The sequence below is a fragment of the Crocodylus porosus genome, unplaced genomic scaffold, assembly GCF_001723895.1.
Source record: "Crocodylus porosus isolate Cpor-Errol unplaced genomic scaffold, CroPor_comp1, whole genome shotgun sequence".
In the NCBI taxonomy this organism is placed as follows: Eukaryota; Metazoa; Chordata; order Crocodylia; family Crocodylidae; genus Crocodylus; species Crocodylus porosus.
Window position 1 is genome coordinate 46,712,040 of NW_017728909.1, and position 17,073 is coordinate 46,729,112.

The window sequence follows — 17,073 nt, forward strand, 5'->3', positions numbered from 1 at the left end:
CACCTAACCTAAGCTTCCCTTGCTGCAACTTGAAACCGTTGCTCCTTGTTCTGTAATCTGCCACCACTGAGAACAGTCTAGCTCCATCCTCTTTCAAACCCTTCATATAATTGAAGGTTGCTATTAAATCCCTTCTCAGTCTTCTCTTCTCTAGAGTAAATAAAAACCCAGTTTCCTTAGCCTCTCCTCAGAAATCATGTGCCCCAGCCCCTGAACCATTGTTGCCATCTGCTGGACTCTCTTCAATTTGTCCACACCCTTTCTGTAGTGGTGGGACCAAAACTGAACGCAGTTCTCCAGATGAGGCCTCACCAGTGCTGAACAGAGGCGAATAATCACTTCCCTTAACCTGCTGGCAACACTCCTACCAATGTATGCTGCTAGCCTTCTTGGCAACAAGGGCCCGCACACTATTGGCTCATATTCATCTATTGCCCACTGTAACCCTCAGGTCCTTTTCTGCAGAGCTGCTGCCCAGCCAGTCAGCCCCCAGCCTGTACTGGTGCATGGGATTGTTCCGTCCTAAGTGTAAGATTTGGCACTTGTCCTTGTTGAACCTCATGAGATTCCTTTTGGCCCAATCCTCCAATTTGTCTAGGTCACTCTGAATCCTAGCTGTACCCTCCAGCATATCTACTACTCCCCGCCCCCCCCCGCTGGGTGTCATCTGCAAACTTGCTAAGGGTGCACTCTGTGCCATCTTCCAGGTTGTTGATGAAGACACTGAACAAAACCAGCCCTAGGACTGAGCTCTGGGGCACTCCATTTGATACCGACTGCCAACTAGACATTGAGCCATTGATTATTATCCTCTGAACTTGATGCTCCAGCCAGTTTTCTAGCCACCTTACAGTCCATTCATCCAACCCATACTTCCTACCTTGCCTGCAAGAATGTTGTGGGAGACCACATCAAAAGCCTTGCTAAAAATCAAGGTACACCACATCCACTGGTCTTCCTGCATTCACAGAGCCAGTCATCTCATTATAGAAGGCAATCAGGTTGGTCAGGCATGACTTGCCCTTGGTGAATCCATGCCGACTGTTCCTAATCACCTTCCCCTCCAAGTGCTTATAAATGGATTCCTTGAGGATCTGCTCCATGATTTTTCCAGGGACTGAGGTGAGGCTGACTAATCTTTAGTTCCCTGGATCCTCTTTTCCCCCCATTTTTTCTTAAAGATGAACACTGTTTGCCTTTTTTCAATCATACAGAACCTCTCCTGATCACAAGGGATCCTGGTTTTCCTTGATAAAAATCTAATTCTCTGATAACGCCCCCCCCCCCCACATCCATTGTTAAAATTAAGTGTCCCCCAAAGTCCTGCTGGGAAAGTGAGAGTGTTGGGCCCCACCCTTCGCCCTCTCCTTTCCCCTCAGGGGTTTCCCACCCCTTTCTGCAAACAGCTCTTACAGGCTGGAACTCAGCCAGTCTGCAAAGCTCTTTACAAAATGGGGAGATCCATGGGTTTCTCATCTAAAAGGGAAAATCCAGGTTTCACTGATAAAAATGAGAAATTTGTAGTCTTCTCTGTTTTTCCATGGGAAACGGAAAACCTGGATCCCCGCTGATCACCATGAGGTTTCAAAGATGATGGCCAGTGGCTCTAATCTCATCAGCCAACTCCCCCAGCACCCTCTGGCCCCATGGACTTGTATATATCCAGCTTTTTAAATAGTCCCTAACCTGTTCTTTCACCACTGCTGGCTGCTCACCTCCTCCCCAAATTGTGCTGCCCAATGCAGTAGTCTGGGGAGCTGACCTTGTTTGTGAAGACTAAGGTGAAAAATTTATTAAGCACGTCAGCCTTTTTTGTATCCTGTCACAAGGTTGCCTCCCCCATTCAGTAAGGGACCCACACTTTCCCCGATCCTCCTCTTGCTACAGACATACTTGTCAAAACCCTTGTTACCCTTCACATCCCTTGCTAGCTGCAACTCCAACTGCGCTTTGGCCTTCCTGACTTCATCCCCGCATGCCTGAACAATATGCTTATACTTCTTCCCTGGTTATTTGTCCAAGTTTCCACTTCTTATAGGCTTCCTTTTTGTGATTTTGTTTCCTGAAGATTTCTCTACTAAGCCAGGTGGTCTTCTGCCATACTAGCTAGTCTTTCTGCACACTGGGATGGTTTGTTCCTGCACTCTCAGTAAGACCTCCTCACTAGGTTAGGGAACATGTCTGCAAAGATGCTCTTCCCTATCTTAGGTGGATCCCATTTATTCCCAGCAATTCTTCTTCTTGGAACAACATCCCATGGTCGAAGAAGCCAAAGTCCCACTGGCAATACCACCTGTGCAGCCAGGTATTGATCTGCAGGACAACCCTGTTCCTGCCAAGGCCCTTTCCCTTAACTGAAAGAATCAAATAGAACATGACCTGAGCCCTAGACCCCTTCACCCTTCCACCCAGAGCCCTGTAGTCATTTCTGATCCATTCAGTCTCCCCTGGCAATACCACTGGTGTCCACATGGATGAGCAGCATGGGGTAGTACTCGGAGGGCGAGATGAGTCTTAGTGATCCCTCTGTGATATCTTGGATCCAGGTTCTAGGCAAGCAGCAGACTTCCCAAGACAGTAGATCAGGTCAGCAGATGGCTCCCTCTCCCCCCACAGAAGGAAGTCTCCAACTACCACCAACAATTGCTTTTCTTGATGGTGGTCGTCTTGATCTTTCCCAACTTGGTGAGGTCTGGCCTGTCCTCCTCCACCAATGGAGCATGCTCCTCCCTCTCTCTTGCTAGTGCTGCAGACCTGTTCTCCGGACAAACTGCTGCAGGTAGAAGTGAAGATTTCTGCTTGCTGCCAGAGGTCACAGGCTTCCAGCTTCCACCCTCCTCTCTCAAGTAGTTTTATGCAGGACTCCACATCCTCTATATTCTCTAGCATTGCCTCTGGCATTTCTCCCTCCACTGTCCTGGAAGTCTCCTCCAGTGTCAAAAATCAATGAACTCCTCCATCGCAGAGGATGGTTCGGAGCCTCACCACCTCCTCCTCTAGCTCTCTTGCCTGTTCCCTGAGAAACACAAATCAGGAGGCACCACTCACACCGCAGGCACCCTCCGACCTGGCCGTCACTGGTAGGAAGCTGCAGTCCCCAAAGTGCCAAACTCGGGCCTGGGTGGAAGCCTTGATGGCAAGTGGTCCTGCCTGGACACAGAACCATCACAGGTGCAAGCAGAGGCAGTGGCTCTGGCATTGCAAAGTCCTCCAGCCATTTCCTCAAGTCTCTTGATCTGCCTTCTCTCTCTCGCTACCTTCCTTCCAAGCCCACCATCCCCAGCAAACTCACCTGGAAGCTGGCCTGCTTATTGCTCAATGGCCCCAAACGGTTCTTTTTTTCCTGCTCCCACACACCAAGCTGAAAGGCTCTACTCTCAGAAGGGGGGTAGGGCCAAACTAACCTGCAAACTGGCCTGAAAACTGCCTAGCCTGTTTGCAGCCCCTGGCTCCCTGGTTGCTCAGTCATCTTTTATACCCTGCTGAGCCTGCATTGGCTCTGTCCCCTTGTTAGGGCTTCTGTCAGGCCCTGGCAGCAATCACTCAGCCAGCAACACTCCCAGCTTCTCAGAGCACAAGCCCCAAACATGCACAGCCCACCAAACACTCAGCAAACCAAAGGCACAGGGAGCTTTGGTTGACTTACCTTCCCTAGGCAGGATCTGGTGCCTGGCTTCTCTTCCCCCTCCTCTTACTCCCAGCAAGCTGCCTGCAAACTACTTACCCTGCTTGCAACCCCTGGTCTGATGTTAGATAGCAACATCATGGAAACTGTGAGAATCATTTTAGCTGCAACTACAGACATCAGTTGTTTTTATGCTAAAACAGTGAAATTAGCAGGTGCCTGGTGTTCAGATACAAGTGTTCACTGTAGCCAACATGTGTCGTTTTTCCCTCTTGCCCCAGTCCTACACACCCAACTCTGGAGATATAACTCTAAACTACACAGGTTTCTTCAAGCTCAAGCTGGAGACAAGGAAGGTGAAGAAGAGATCAACTGACAAAAAGATGGTAGCGTAAGACTGATTTTATTGTTGTGATGGTCCAGAAACTAGGCAAGAGCTATGGATTTCTTAGGTTGATTGCTTTTATTGGACCACCTACACAGTTGGGATAAAGTTAGGCAAGGTTTTAAATGGAAGACATTCTTTGTCAGACCTACCGAGGATCGTGAAGCAGATGGATGCCTTAAGCCTTAAAACTAAAAATGTACAGTAATAATACAACAAACTAACTTGTGTGCAGAGAGAATGTTGGGTTAACGTAGTTATTTCTGCATGTATCCAAGTAAAAGGGTTTACAGGTAAGGACTCATCTCTAATCAAATGTGCAAGCCTAGAGAAGGGTTAGTGTTGGGTTTTTGGGGGGTTTTGTTTTATTAAAAGAACGAGATGACTGAATATAGCCACATGCATTAAATGATACTGCTTGAAGAAACACTGTCACTATTTTAAACTTCATAGTTCTGAAAAATTATCCTTTAAAAGGCTTTCATGTAGCGAAGACGTGGCAATACAAGTGAACAACCCAAGTCTGGTGGGAATACTGTATCAATATCGTTATCCCTGTTACCTGTGATACAATTACACATTCATTTTGCTATGCCTCGAGAGCATTACCAGTTACATTCAGGTTCCTTCTAAGCCCTGCACACATGATTTCCTGCTACTTCTAGGGAAGTCTTCCCCCTACTGGGGTAACCTATGCACAGCCTGAAGCATATAGGTTTCCCACAAAACAGTACACCTTTGTTATTAGTTTAATTATGAGACAGGAAGTGCAACTGTGACCAAAAAGCAAGGAAAAAAAAAGCTGTTTCTCTTTGCTTAACCCTCTTAAATGTTACCCGAGATGCACTAAGCCCACAGAGGTTCAGAAAGCTGCAATGTTAGAACTGCCCCTTTAAAGATGGTATTTTACTGACAAGAATGGATACATGTATGAAAAAAATGGGGGAGGAAAAGGAGGAAGCTGGTGGCAGAATTTCACTAAAGTGTAGGCAATTCCCCTCCAACTCCATATAACAGATTAAAAACGATGCACTAGAGCAAGAGTGACCTTAGGGCATACACTTGCAAGTACCAGAGTGCCCAAATCTGCATAAAATTACTTCAGAATTATCCCCTTAAATTCTTCAGATAAACTGATAATAAGTTCAATAACACCCCCCCCAGGGGAGTATTGTATTTATACAAAACAGCAGCAGGCAGTGATGATCTGCCTAAATAAACAACAGAACACAGTGATAACATGTCAATTCAGTACATAAAACAGGAAAATAAACAGTAGCAAAACCAACATGGTTTTCAGCAGTTTCAATTTACTGAAAGTAAAATCTTGAGGTGCTTAATACTTGTAGTTTCATTCAGCACTGACAAAACATTTGTTTGGTTTCTTTCACTTTTAATTTGCAGCACAAATACATATGCTGCTAAAGATTTCCATCATACTGTCTGAGCAGATTCTCATTATACTGATGTGTTGTGGACATTTTACTTTCTCATTGCAACAGATTACAGAATTTATATACAGATTATAAAAACCAAATGGTACTTTTGTACAGATCAGCCCTCCTGCATGTTATTCTGTCCTTAAAAAATCCCTATATTGTTTAAAACTATATAGAGCAAACATCCAGGAAACGGTATTTTTATTCTATGACACTGTGTTAATACAATAAATATACAAAACTTTTGAACTACTTAGACATGCAACAGAGGGACAGAATGAGTGCATTTGTACAGTACCAGGACATTCACCAGGATGGCAGAGCATTGTTAGTAATTTACAAAATATACAAATATCCCTCAAATAAATAAACCCAACTCCTAAATTACAAGATCAATGACTACTGACATTCCAGTGTTTAAACTTCATACTCTGTACTAGATTTGCCACAATACTACAAAATGACAAACTGTGTGCCTACTGTGTTATTTGATAAAGAGACTGTAAAACCTAATTAGTAAAGTATAAAATATATTTTAACAAACATCAGCCTTCTGTTTCCAAAGCTAAGTTTATTTTTCCCTTTGCACCACAAATATTTTAAGACTACCATAGTAGTTTAAAGAAATTCATACTGGGTTTAATTCTGAACAATGGTTTCATTTTATAGTCTTACCTCTGCAATTGAAATGGAAGACATTACAAATTCAGGCAACATACAGATGTTCCAAGAACATTCCAAGTGATATCTTAAAGATGCAACCATGTATGTGCCTGTCCTCTTAAAGTTTCAATTTGCATTTCTCCTTCATTACTCTGGCAATGCTGTACTATACAGTGTCCCAGTCAACTTAAATACAAGGGCTATGTTGCTGGGAAATCCCAAAAGACAGAAAAATGCTTAATTCAGGCTCTACCCCTACCCCTGCTGGAGTTCCTGGGCACAATTTTCGTATTTCCTTAAAAAGATTCACAAAAGGAGAATCAGACTGAGAGGCAGAAATGGGCTACCAGATCCCTATGCAGAACAGTGATCTCAAATCACAAAACTGAAATTTAGAGGGAACACTAAAGACCAAACCAACAAACAAGAACACATCCCCTCTACTGGTGTAAAGTACTAGAAGAAGTTCTGCCAATTCCCCATTACAAACAATACTTCAATTACACTGGTTACTTTGTGGCAAAGAAAATTATTTTAGAAAACAGCATATTTATGAACAGCAACTTCAGCACAGGCTGTATTATAACGCTTTGCTGACATGGTAAGTTTGCCACATTTACCCTAAATACTGAAGCTGAAACTTCAAAGTTTAAAAATCAAGGTAGACTTCTAGTTTACATAAGGACTTTATGCATACAAGTGCTATGCTGGCCCAGTTATCAAGTCTAGGTTTTTCCAAATATCTTATTTTAAAATATCAGTAAAAACAATGAGATGATCCATCTATTAGAAACAATCCATATGCAGAACAAGTCCTCTTTATAACCCTTACTCCTGTGAGGAGTCTTTCTGATTTCAATGAGAATACTCAAGAGATTTGGAGATCAGGCCCCTAAGTGATCTCACTTTCTGCAACAGGCATTTTGAGCTTTTAAAACCAGTTCAGAATACCAACATGCATCTCTCCAGGATATGGAATGGCATTAAATAGAAAGCAGCATGATTTTGTTGAAACTCGTGATTAAGATTTGGAAAATATAAAGGTAACTACCAGCATGAAACACTATGCAACACCACATTCAAATATAAGCTAGAAGATATCCAGTTCAACATGAGTTTAAATTTTATTCTTCCTTGTTAAAGATAAAAACCTCTTAATTCCCCAATTCAAAATAGTTAAGAAGCCGCTTTATTCAGCTCGAGTCAAATCACACATGAAGGCTGAGGTGTGTTAAAAGAAATTAAAGTATGTGTTAAATACAGTTTAAAAAGCTTAATTATAGATGACGGTCCTTTAAAAAAATTAAATACTGTATATTCAGATTTTTGGACAGGCAATAAATGGAGTGACTGACAAGGCTAGAGAATTTAGTACCATTGTTAAACACAAATTCACACTGAAAAAATCCAGAAACCCCAAACACAACAAAAGTGCCACTGCATTTAAAAGGGGGTAAAAAAACAACACTGGGGTATTCTAAACGTTTGTTTTGTTTAGTAAGATGCTTCTCTCCCCAGGACGTGAATACTGAAAAATTAAAAAACAGCAGATACAGAATCATTTACCTGCCTGATGGAAACTTTTTTTCACTTCTCTAAGTTGTACATCGCATTACACATTCCCTCAGTGAGAATTATTTAGGCACCAAAGCCATTTCTGATGCAAAATACTCCATGAAAATAGATACAAATAAACCCTACAATAAGTGGTACAGATAAATTCTGGACCAAAACACTAGTTCAGCATGGTAAGATAACTCAACAGTAATCATGCAAATTATAGATTGATATCAAAAGACTTATCCTAAAAAAAAAAAAGAGAGAAATTTTACATCATCTACCATACTCATATCCATCCTTCATCAGCTCCTGAAAAAGCATAAGTAATAGCCAAATCTTAACTTTCAGAAAATTTCAAGTTTGCCCTACTTCTCATCATGGAAATAAGGGAACAGGTTCTTAGGAACAAACATAACTGCTCCAAAGCGTGTTCCCAAAGTTAAAATGAAAGATTCCAGAGCAAATTACTGAAAAAATCCTACATATATTTAAGTGATCACAGAAAGTACCATTAATTCCAGATCCTTGTTAACGTGTCCACTAGATTATCATTTCTCCACAAAGTATGGAGTTGTACAAAGGGGTCAAAGTAGTATTTTTTGATAAATAAATGTATAAAGAAATAAACCAAGATTTTTCCCCATTTTAGCCCATGCACAGCTGAAGGAGAGATGTACATGCTGTGTGTGTTTTGAACATGAGTCTTTAGGGAACAGAATACACACCTGGAAAATAAAATTTCAGTCAGAATAGTGAGTTTTGTATTTTTCTAAATTCGGTTACCCTTGAAGGCATTTTGAGCTGCACTTGTGGCTGCTGTAGATGCAGCATTTGCTGCTGCAGTTTGTACAGTTTTGTTGGACATCACACCTGTTGCAAATTCTTGCTGGGCTTTCTCAAAACTAGCACCAGTTGTGCGGTACAGGCCATGCACCTAAAAAAAGGGGAGAAAAGGAAGAGAGACACAAGGGTTAGGAATTGACAAGCTTTACACCAGCTCTATTTGTAAACAGCATAGCAAACAGGAGGAGAAATTCAGTGCTTCCAACTGAACAGGCATATGAAGGATAACACACGAGATGGAAGTTTAATCTCCAACGCTGGAGAGTGGATCTTTGCTGACATTAGAACTATGCACTTCAGTGGTCATCAACGTCGTAAGATTAAGCAATAATTTCCAATACTTTATAGACTTAAACTTTAAGCGATGCAAAAAGCTGAACAGCTACTAAGGGCACGAAAACCAATTAAAAGCAAAGGAAACATGCTTTATATGAAGTACAACTTAGCCTGCTAATTCTCTACCACAAAATACAGGGGCAACTTGCTTAGAGCAAGGGTGGCAATGTTTTGCACCAGATGGCTACTTTAAAATGGAGCTTAGCTCCAACTACAGGCTGCTTCCAATCCAGCCCATGCGGCTGCTACTGGAGACAGAGCTGCAGTCACTCCCCTCCCTCCACTACGCTGCTGCTGCCACCACCACCATTTCTCTTGGCTGCCTGAACAAAAACTCTCTCCACAGAAATACTGTGGAAGCTCCTAGCCCTGGGGGCCAGATCCAGCATGCAAGCCATAGGTTGTTGATTACTGGTTTAAGAGACGTTAGGAAAGATTTCATCCCACAGAACTGATTAATAAGCCCCACTTATTTTTATCAATGGATGCTGAAACAACTTTTGATCAAGTCAATTGGCAGTTAAAACCCCACCATTAGATGCTTTTAGACCAAAATTTCAAAACTGGCTAATCAACTCAATATTCTAATCCAAATGCAGCCACAAGGGTAAAATGGACTCTTATCAGAAAAATTCACCATTTAAGAGGTACATGTCACGGATGCCTATTATCACCCCTTCTTTTTGCTATGACAATGGAATCATTTGCCTAAGCAGTCAAAAATAATTCAAATATATGGGGCATAAGCAGGACAAGAGGAACATAAATTAGCATTATATGCAGAGAGTGTTATGTTATTCATTACCCAACCAATTAATACATCTGAAATATAAATTAATAAATAAAATATGGCAAGGTTTCAGGATTTAGTTAACTCTGACAAGTCAAAACTCCCTGACATTAGTGTAGGACCAGATCGAAAATTAATGTGAGCTAAAATATTCATTTTAACTGCTGAGATTCTACCTAACTGAAATTTCATATTTTGACCAAGTTAAGTCTTTTTTGATTCTTTCAATCAGAAGACTATAATTAGAACTGTACAACTCCTGCCACTTTTTGTAATATTCACTGCCAAGTATCTTAAGGAAGTAGTTACTCCTTTTTATGTATAGCTGTCTTATCTTTTTTGTCTATTTCAAACTCTACCTATTTTAGCATCAACAAATCTCTTGGATGAATAACAGACTACATTTAATAAACCTGTTTGAGGAAATAAGAGACCCAGGTTTAAACAAATAGCATCCTGTAAAGGTTTCAGCAAAAATGTTTCAAACATTAAATAATACTTTCAAGCCAGCCAACTTCAAAATCTGGGGTACTAGATAACACCACTTCACACTTAGCACCAGGTTAGAGCAAACACACTATTCAACAGTCAAACATAGTATATTACCATGGCTAAAAAAAAATCTTCCAGATTCAAATTCAATATAAAATCATCCCTTTATGACAACAACAACAAAACCTGGGATAACATGCAAGAAATTAAGCTCATACCCATCACATTTAGCAACTATATATAGTAATATTGAATTTAGCCCTAATAATTAGGAAGCTTTAATAACTTGCAACATACTGGTATCATACATTTTAGATAAATAAAATACATGTAGGAGAAACGCAGCATACCACAGGTTGACATTAAAATGCCATTTTTCTAATACCTGCAATTTAGACACTTTTCTACACATTCCCAAAGAAAGGCCAAACTTGGTAGAAATTTGACAGAATTTGAAAAAAAAATTCTGGTCAGGGCAACGAGACACAAGACTATTGTCTGTGTCATTTAAAGCAAATAAAGTCATACAGAAAAAAAACCCCACACTGTTTATGACAAACTGGGCTAATAATACTGGATCACAAGTTACTGGTGAAGACTAGAAGACCATCTGGATCAAGAGTCCTCACATATCCATCTGCCTGATAATAAAAGAAAATTATTTAGAAGTCCTGTATCAATCACATGTCACCCCACTTAAATGCATTGTTGGTACAGGAACAGGCAAATGCTGGAGGGAGTACAGTCAGCTGGGAGGATTCTGCCACATATGGCAGATATGTCCCAGAATTAAACTGTTCTGGAAAAGGTTGGCAACACTGTGAGGGAAATAGTAGGATACCAACCATCAGATCAGGAATCTGCAAAATACAAAACTTGTAAAGAATTGATCTAGTGGCAGCAAGAATTACAACTGCAAAAGCCTGGAAGGGAAGTGACAACCCCTAAAATTACTGACTGGTATCAAATAGTTTGGGAAATTTGAGTAATGAAAAAGTTGTTCTATCAAGTTAGTGGTCTACAGGGAAGAAGGAAAACAATGCTTACTTGGAAATTCGGTGACAATTTTTAGAATATGCTAAAAAAGAACATTCTCCTGCCTCCAAATTAGAAAATTTGAGACTTGTTTGAATGGTGAAGGAGAATGCAAATTCTGTTAACTTACAGGGTTCTTTGGGTAAATCCAATATCTTTTTTTAGACTAGCTTATTGATATCTGGTATTGGATTTACCCAAAGAACCTTGTCTGCCTATGTCCTTAGACCAACACAGCTACAACCTACACCTCTGAATTCGATGAGCTAACACTCCAGACCAGATTTGGAATGATTTTTAAATTTAAAATTAAAAGCAGGGACAAGTAGAAGATAGCGAGATCTGCATGATGTCAAGCAGAGTTAGAGGAAAAAGGAGTAAATTATTACATAAAGTTGAAAGAACATCGATGGAAACAAAGCAACTGTCAAGAGACTGAGAAGGAGAGAACACAAGATTCCTGTGAACACTGACTTGGGTCAAGACAGCACTGTTAACGCCACCCTGCTGCCCCATGTGCAGCAGGGTCCTTCCCCCAGCAGGAAAGAAGCCTCCGGGAAGTTGGGGGGCAGCACCTTAATGAGAGCAGCTCTGAGAGCCACTTTAATTAAGTGCCCAAAGACTATCCAGCCCTGGGCAGCCTTCGGCTCAGGCAGCTGCCCCCAGCCTGGGATTGAAGGGCAGGGGCTGCAAGTGGCACAGGACGCTTCTATACGTGCTCCAGAAAAGGGGAGCAGCACTTTAATGAGAATGGATCCAAGAGCTGTTCCAATTAAAGTGCCTCCGTGTCTCCTGTATCAGCATCCCCATGCTTAGAAAGGGCAGTGGGGGCGCTTGAACTAAAGCTTATTCAACAAGATTACTAAATATTGCTTATTGGATCTATATTGGCTGATATGGCTAGTTAATAATTGGCTATCAGCCAAGAAAATCTTTATCAGTGCAGCCCTATAGAATAGTTTCCTTAGATTCAATTCCTGGCATATTCAATATATACATGGCGCTCAGAACTTGGCTCTTTAATCAGCAAGCATCTTCTCCACAAAGCTTTTGGTGTCAATAAGGCAGTGTCCCTTTGGATTAGCCAAGCTTGATTTTACACTTCCCTAGTCCTGGTGCCTTCAGACTGCTCTCAGCCTTACACTTTCCTGCCTAGTGCTCCACAGCATGGTTCTGCTAACATGTACCAGTCCCTGCCTAAAAAGTCTTGTTTCTAAATTAAATTAATCAAGGTCCTAACACTGCACAAAGATTAACAAGCAGCCTTATTAAGGAGGGCTCTTGTTCATTCAGACTAGACTTTTCTCTAGCTAGCACTGATTATTCCATTTAGTAGTTAGTGAAGTGCATTTTATGAAGGTACACACAGGAGGGAAATAGAAAAATCCTATGTGCCAAGGCTGTCAAAGATCTGGCCTCCTGAGGCCTGTGACCCAGCCCCCAGTGCTCCCTGAGTGAGCTGATACATGTGGTACGTGCTGGACTAAATGTGCAGGGTTTGGAACATGTACCACACAGTGCCTGCTCCAGGAACTGCACTACATACAGTGCCCCTCCCAGCTGGTCCAGGACACATGCCCACAGTGCCCACTCCTGCCTCTCCACAACCCACATGCAGCATGCGGGAGAATGCACTCTGCGTAGTGTAGTGCCAGATCAGTAGTGCAAGTGCCACACACAGCATGGGTCACGGAGCAGGCACTGGGCATGCGGTCTCAGACCAGGGGAAAGTGGGTGACACTACTTGTAGCAAGTCCAAAGGTGGGTATCATGTGCTGAATCCAGCATGGCAGTGGTGGGAAAGGGGTCCGTGGGCCCAATCTGGCTGCAGTGAGTTTGACATCCCTACCATATAACATATGTCCTAGTGTAATACTCAAAAAAAAGTTCTCCCTACTGATACCTCAAAAACCCACAGAAATTAAAATAGCAGCATTCCTCTACAGGTTCTAAAGGTCCATTAATCTGGACAAACAACAAATTAAAAAAAGTGGAACTGAATCATATTGCAACACACTTTGATTCATCCACTGTATGATCAATAAGCATGTCAACCAGCAGGAAAAACATATAGCTATATCCTGCCTGTCTGCTGCATTCTGGTTAAGAGAAAAGTGGAAACTTAAAATTTCTTCTGCACCTCAGATTAGCACAGAAAAATGGTCATGGTCTTAGAAACAGGGAAAACACAGCCACTGGGATTTTTTCCTACATGTTATACCCAATTGTCTTTCCAGTTATCAGAATGACAAAATTCTTTGGGAATATGAGAAACCTCCAAAAGAGAATTAATCACTTAAAGATAATTCAAAAGTATTATCAGAACCTAACTTTGTCAGCCCCCTCATATATCTGAGCACACAGTTTTTGGATATCAGAGTCTATGTTTTTTCTGTTCACAAGGCATAAACAAAAAGGAAGATTCTGAATACATATTCCAGTTAACTACTAGTTTCTGCTGGCCCTTCACAACTGTTTTCAGACTAGACTATATGGCACTAAAGTCTGGGTACAGTTAGCTAAAGACAAGTTATTCACTTTCCAAGAGCCCTACAGAACTTAATTTTCCATTAATTTCAGTGACAGCTAAGTTATTTAGCATCTCTGAAAATCAGGTTCCCATGCAGTCTCCTAACCGTCTCAGTCCCCTTACTTTACCTGTGGTTGTGTGCCCCACATCGCCAGAGGCAGGGGTAGCAAGCAGAAGCTGGAAGACTGAGGAAGTGGGAGCCTGGAGATCACAGTAGCAGCAGCAAGAGAGGGATAGGGGTGCAGCACCTGGACCAGAAACCTGGAGCTACAAATTAACCCCTTAAGGTTGCTTGTGACCCACAAGCTGCCAGTGGGACAGCCCTATTTTACCCCATGGGAGTTTTGCTCACGGCATTTGAGTTTGTTGAGTACAAGTACTTTGTAACTGCAGAGGCTCCTACCTCTGTGGTAACTCCAGCACAGAGGAACAGTGTCTGCTGTTTATTAGAATCACATCAGACAGGGTATTTTAGTACAGCCGATAGGGCTGTGTGAACTTTCACCCAGCATTTTGTTTCAAAGCTGTTTCGATGTGTTTCAAGCTCAAAACAGTGAAATTAAAACAAAACAAAAGCCTTCGAAACAAAACAAGGGAGCTCTAAATGTTTCAAAAGTTTCACTGTAACTGTACCTTATTAAATTGAAAGAAAATTTGTATGAGACTTAAAATTCAAGAGTGAATACTGTCATTCGAAAGAACATGATAAACAATTAACATACTACAGTTCCTCTAAGAAGGAAATGACCACACACCTCAGGGACACTGAATGAAGTGGAAGTGTGAAGAAATGAAACAAATAAACTTACCTTTTTAAACATAACTAGTGAGATCACAGCAGAAGCTGTGAAAAGTGCTGCTATGATTATCATCATAATGCCAACAGGAATACTCTCGTTAAGACCAGTGAGAGATGAAATCCATCCACTAAAAAATAAATAAATAAATGAAAAAACTTCATCATGGTGCACAATACTAGTGAAGCCAAAGTATTTGTCCATTTAAGGGAGCATTTTTAAATTTCTGGTTCACACATCCTTAGAAAAAAAAAAATGGAAATTATAAATATGAGTATGTTTGAGTTTTTTACAGTAGTTTTAAAAGCTTACTTCTTAAATTATGTAATCTTAATATTTGTATTCTAACATCCAAAAAACTGTCTTTTAAATCAGGAAATAGAAAGCTGTTTATCTGTCAAAATTTTCATAACATTCAGCAATTTTCCTCCCAAGAAGAGATTTAAAAAAAGCACCATCCTACATAATCTGATTTTTTTAAATCACCAACCAATTGACTTGGTCAAGGGTATGGACAGGCATCCAATATGAAAGCTAAAAATTTCCAGCACCCTGGAAAGGCAACAAGGGGACTATACAAAGGCAGGGATGCCATTGCTTGACCCATCTTGGGAAGATCTGGGAGGATCCAAGCTGGGAAGGGAGGGTAATTCCCTCTACAAGGGGCAGAAGGCAGTGGTGTTCCCACTTGAATCATCCTAAGGAATCGTGCTGCTGTTCAAGGACAGCAAGCCACATTGCTGTGTGAACAGCCCTAGGATTCTTCAGGAGCATTCATGCAGCAGCAGGAACTGGCACCACAGCTTAAACAGTCCTGGCAGCAGGGTCCCTGCAGGGCTTCCTGGCAGCTTGCCACTGGGTTGGCCATCAGGGAGCCAGCACCTCTCTCCCTCTCCTTTGGAGACGGCAGCGAAGTGTGTCCTAGGGACCCTGAAATAAGTACACAGACATTACAGGTAGTACAGAAAAAACTCTCCCCACAAAAGTTGCTGGTTAGAACAGCTAACCATTTTATGGCAGGACAGCCCGTTTTGTTCCCTGAAAAGCCCATTTACCACATGTATGCTATCTTTTTGTGCTAAGAAAAGGGCACGTTTCTTCATACAAATGTGATGCTTGTTGACAACCTAAATCAGAGCTGCCCTACTGGTGTTCCTGTAAGCCGCATGTGGCCTGCAAGGAGTTAATTTGTGGCCCGTGAGCTCTCATTCCCACTGCTCCCTGCATTGTTCCAGCTGCGGTATCAAGGGCTCTGGGCTCCCTACCTTTCCTCAGGTTTCTACTTCCTGCCCCTGCCACAATGGGGCTGGCTTTCCACAGCCAGTGGGCTGGAGGACCCTACAGCTGAAGGTGGTGCCAGGGTGTCCGGTGCAAAGTGAAGGGCAAACTACAGATGTTTGCTATAAATGGATACATTTCCAAAAGGGATTGTGCCCAGGCCCCAAATTAGAAAATGCAGAATAAAGATGAACCTCATAGAAACCCTGACAAGCAGAGGTTATGAACATGACCATGGTTGAGAAGGACTGATTCACTAAGGGAAATAACAGAGGTTTTTTTTGCATGCATCTGCGTAAGTGCTTTTTGTTTGTGTGCATCTGGATAAGTGCTTGCTTATAAAAGTGCATCTTCACCCTGTATTTCTTCTTTTGAGAAGAAATTAGTTTGGCATATTAGACCTGGAGGGATGTGAGCAGTGGAGTCCCCCAGGGCTTGGTCCTTGGGCCCGTACTGTTCAATTTCTTTATTAGCGACTTGGACAAGGGGGTGAAAAACACCCTGTTTAAATTTGCAGATGACAGACACTAAGATTTGGGGTGAGGTGGGCACGCTAAAAGGGAGGGACAGGATACAGCTGGACCTGGACAAGTTACAGGGATGGGCAAATGAGAATAGGATGGGATTCAATACTGACAAGCGCAAGGTGCTGCACTTGGGCAGTAAGAACCAGCAGCATACCTATAGGCTGGGGAACTCCCTTCTCAAAAGCACACTGGCAGAAAGAGATCTTGGAGTCATTATCGATTCCAAGATGAACATGGGCTGACAGTGCGAGGATATGGTCAGGAAGGCCAACCGCACCTTGTCATGCACCCACAGATGCATCTCAAGCAGGTCCAAGGAGGTGATCCTCCCCTTCTATGCGACACCGGGCAGGCTGCAGCTGGAGTGCTGCATCCAGTTCTGGGCGCCGCACTTCAGGAGGGGTGTGGACAGCATTGAGAGGGTCCAGAGGAGGGCCACTCACATGATCCAGGGACAGCAAGGCAGATCCTATGAGGAGAGGCTCCGGGACCTTAACCTGTTCAGCCTTCACAAGAGAAGATTGAGACGAGATCTGGTGGCTGTCTGTAAACTTACTAGGGGGGACCAGTGGGGAATGGGAGAGACCTTGTCCCCTCCAGCACCTCCCAGAGTAACAAGGAATAACAGCAATAAGCTGTTACAGTAGGTTCAGACTAGACATTAGAAATCAGACTAGACATCAGGGAAATCTGGGTGAGGGGGATCTCCTACCCTCCATCAATGCTGACCTCATAAAGGAACACCTTGAAAAGCTGGATACCTTCAAGTCAGC

At 42.2% G+C, this 17,073-nt stretch overlaps 1 protein-coding gene across 2 annotated transcripts in view; it reads right to left on the reverse strand.

The window, feature by feature from the left end:
• Positions 1 to 5,300: 5,300 nt before the first annotated feature.
• The window catches only part of SCAMP1 (secretory carrier membrane protein 1), an 87,030-nt gene continuing 75,257 nt past the window's right edge, over positions 5,301 to 17,073 (reverse strand). For both annotated transcript variants that reach the window (XM_019532201.1, XM_019532202.1), the window contains exons 8-9: positions 14,508 to 14,625; positions 5,301 to 8,606 (exon numbers count right to left, since the gene is read on the reverse strand). In XM_019532201.1, the coding sequence (XP_019387746.1) occupies positions 8,442 to 8,606; positions 14,508 to 14,625 (283 nt within the window). In that variant the 3' untranslated portion in view covers positions 5,301 to 8,441. The remainder of the gene's footprint in view (positions 8,607 to 14,507; positions 14,626 to 17,073) is intronic.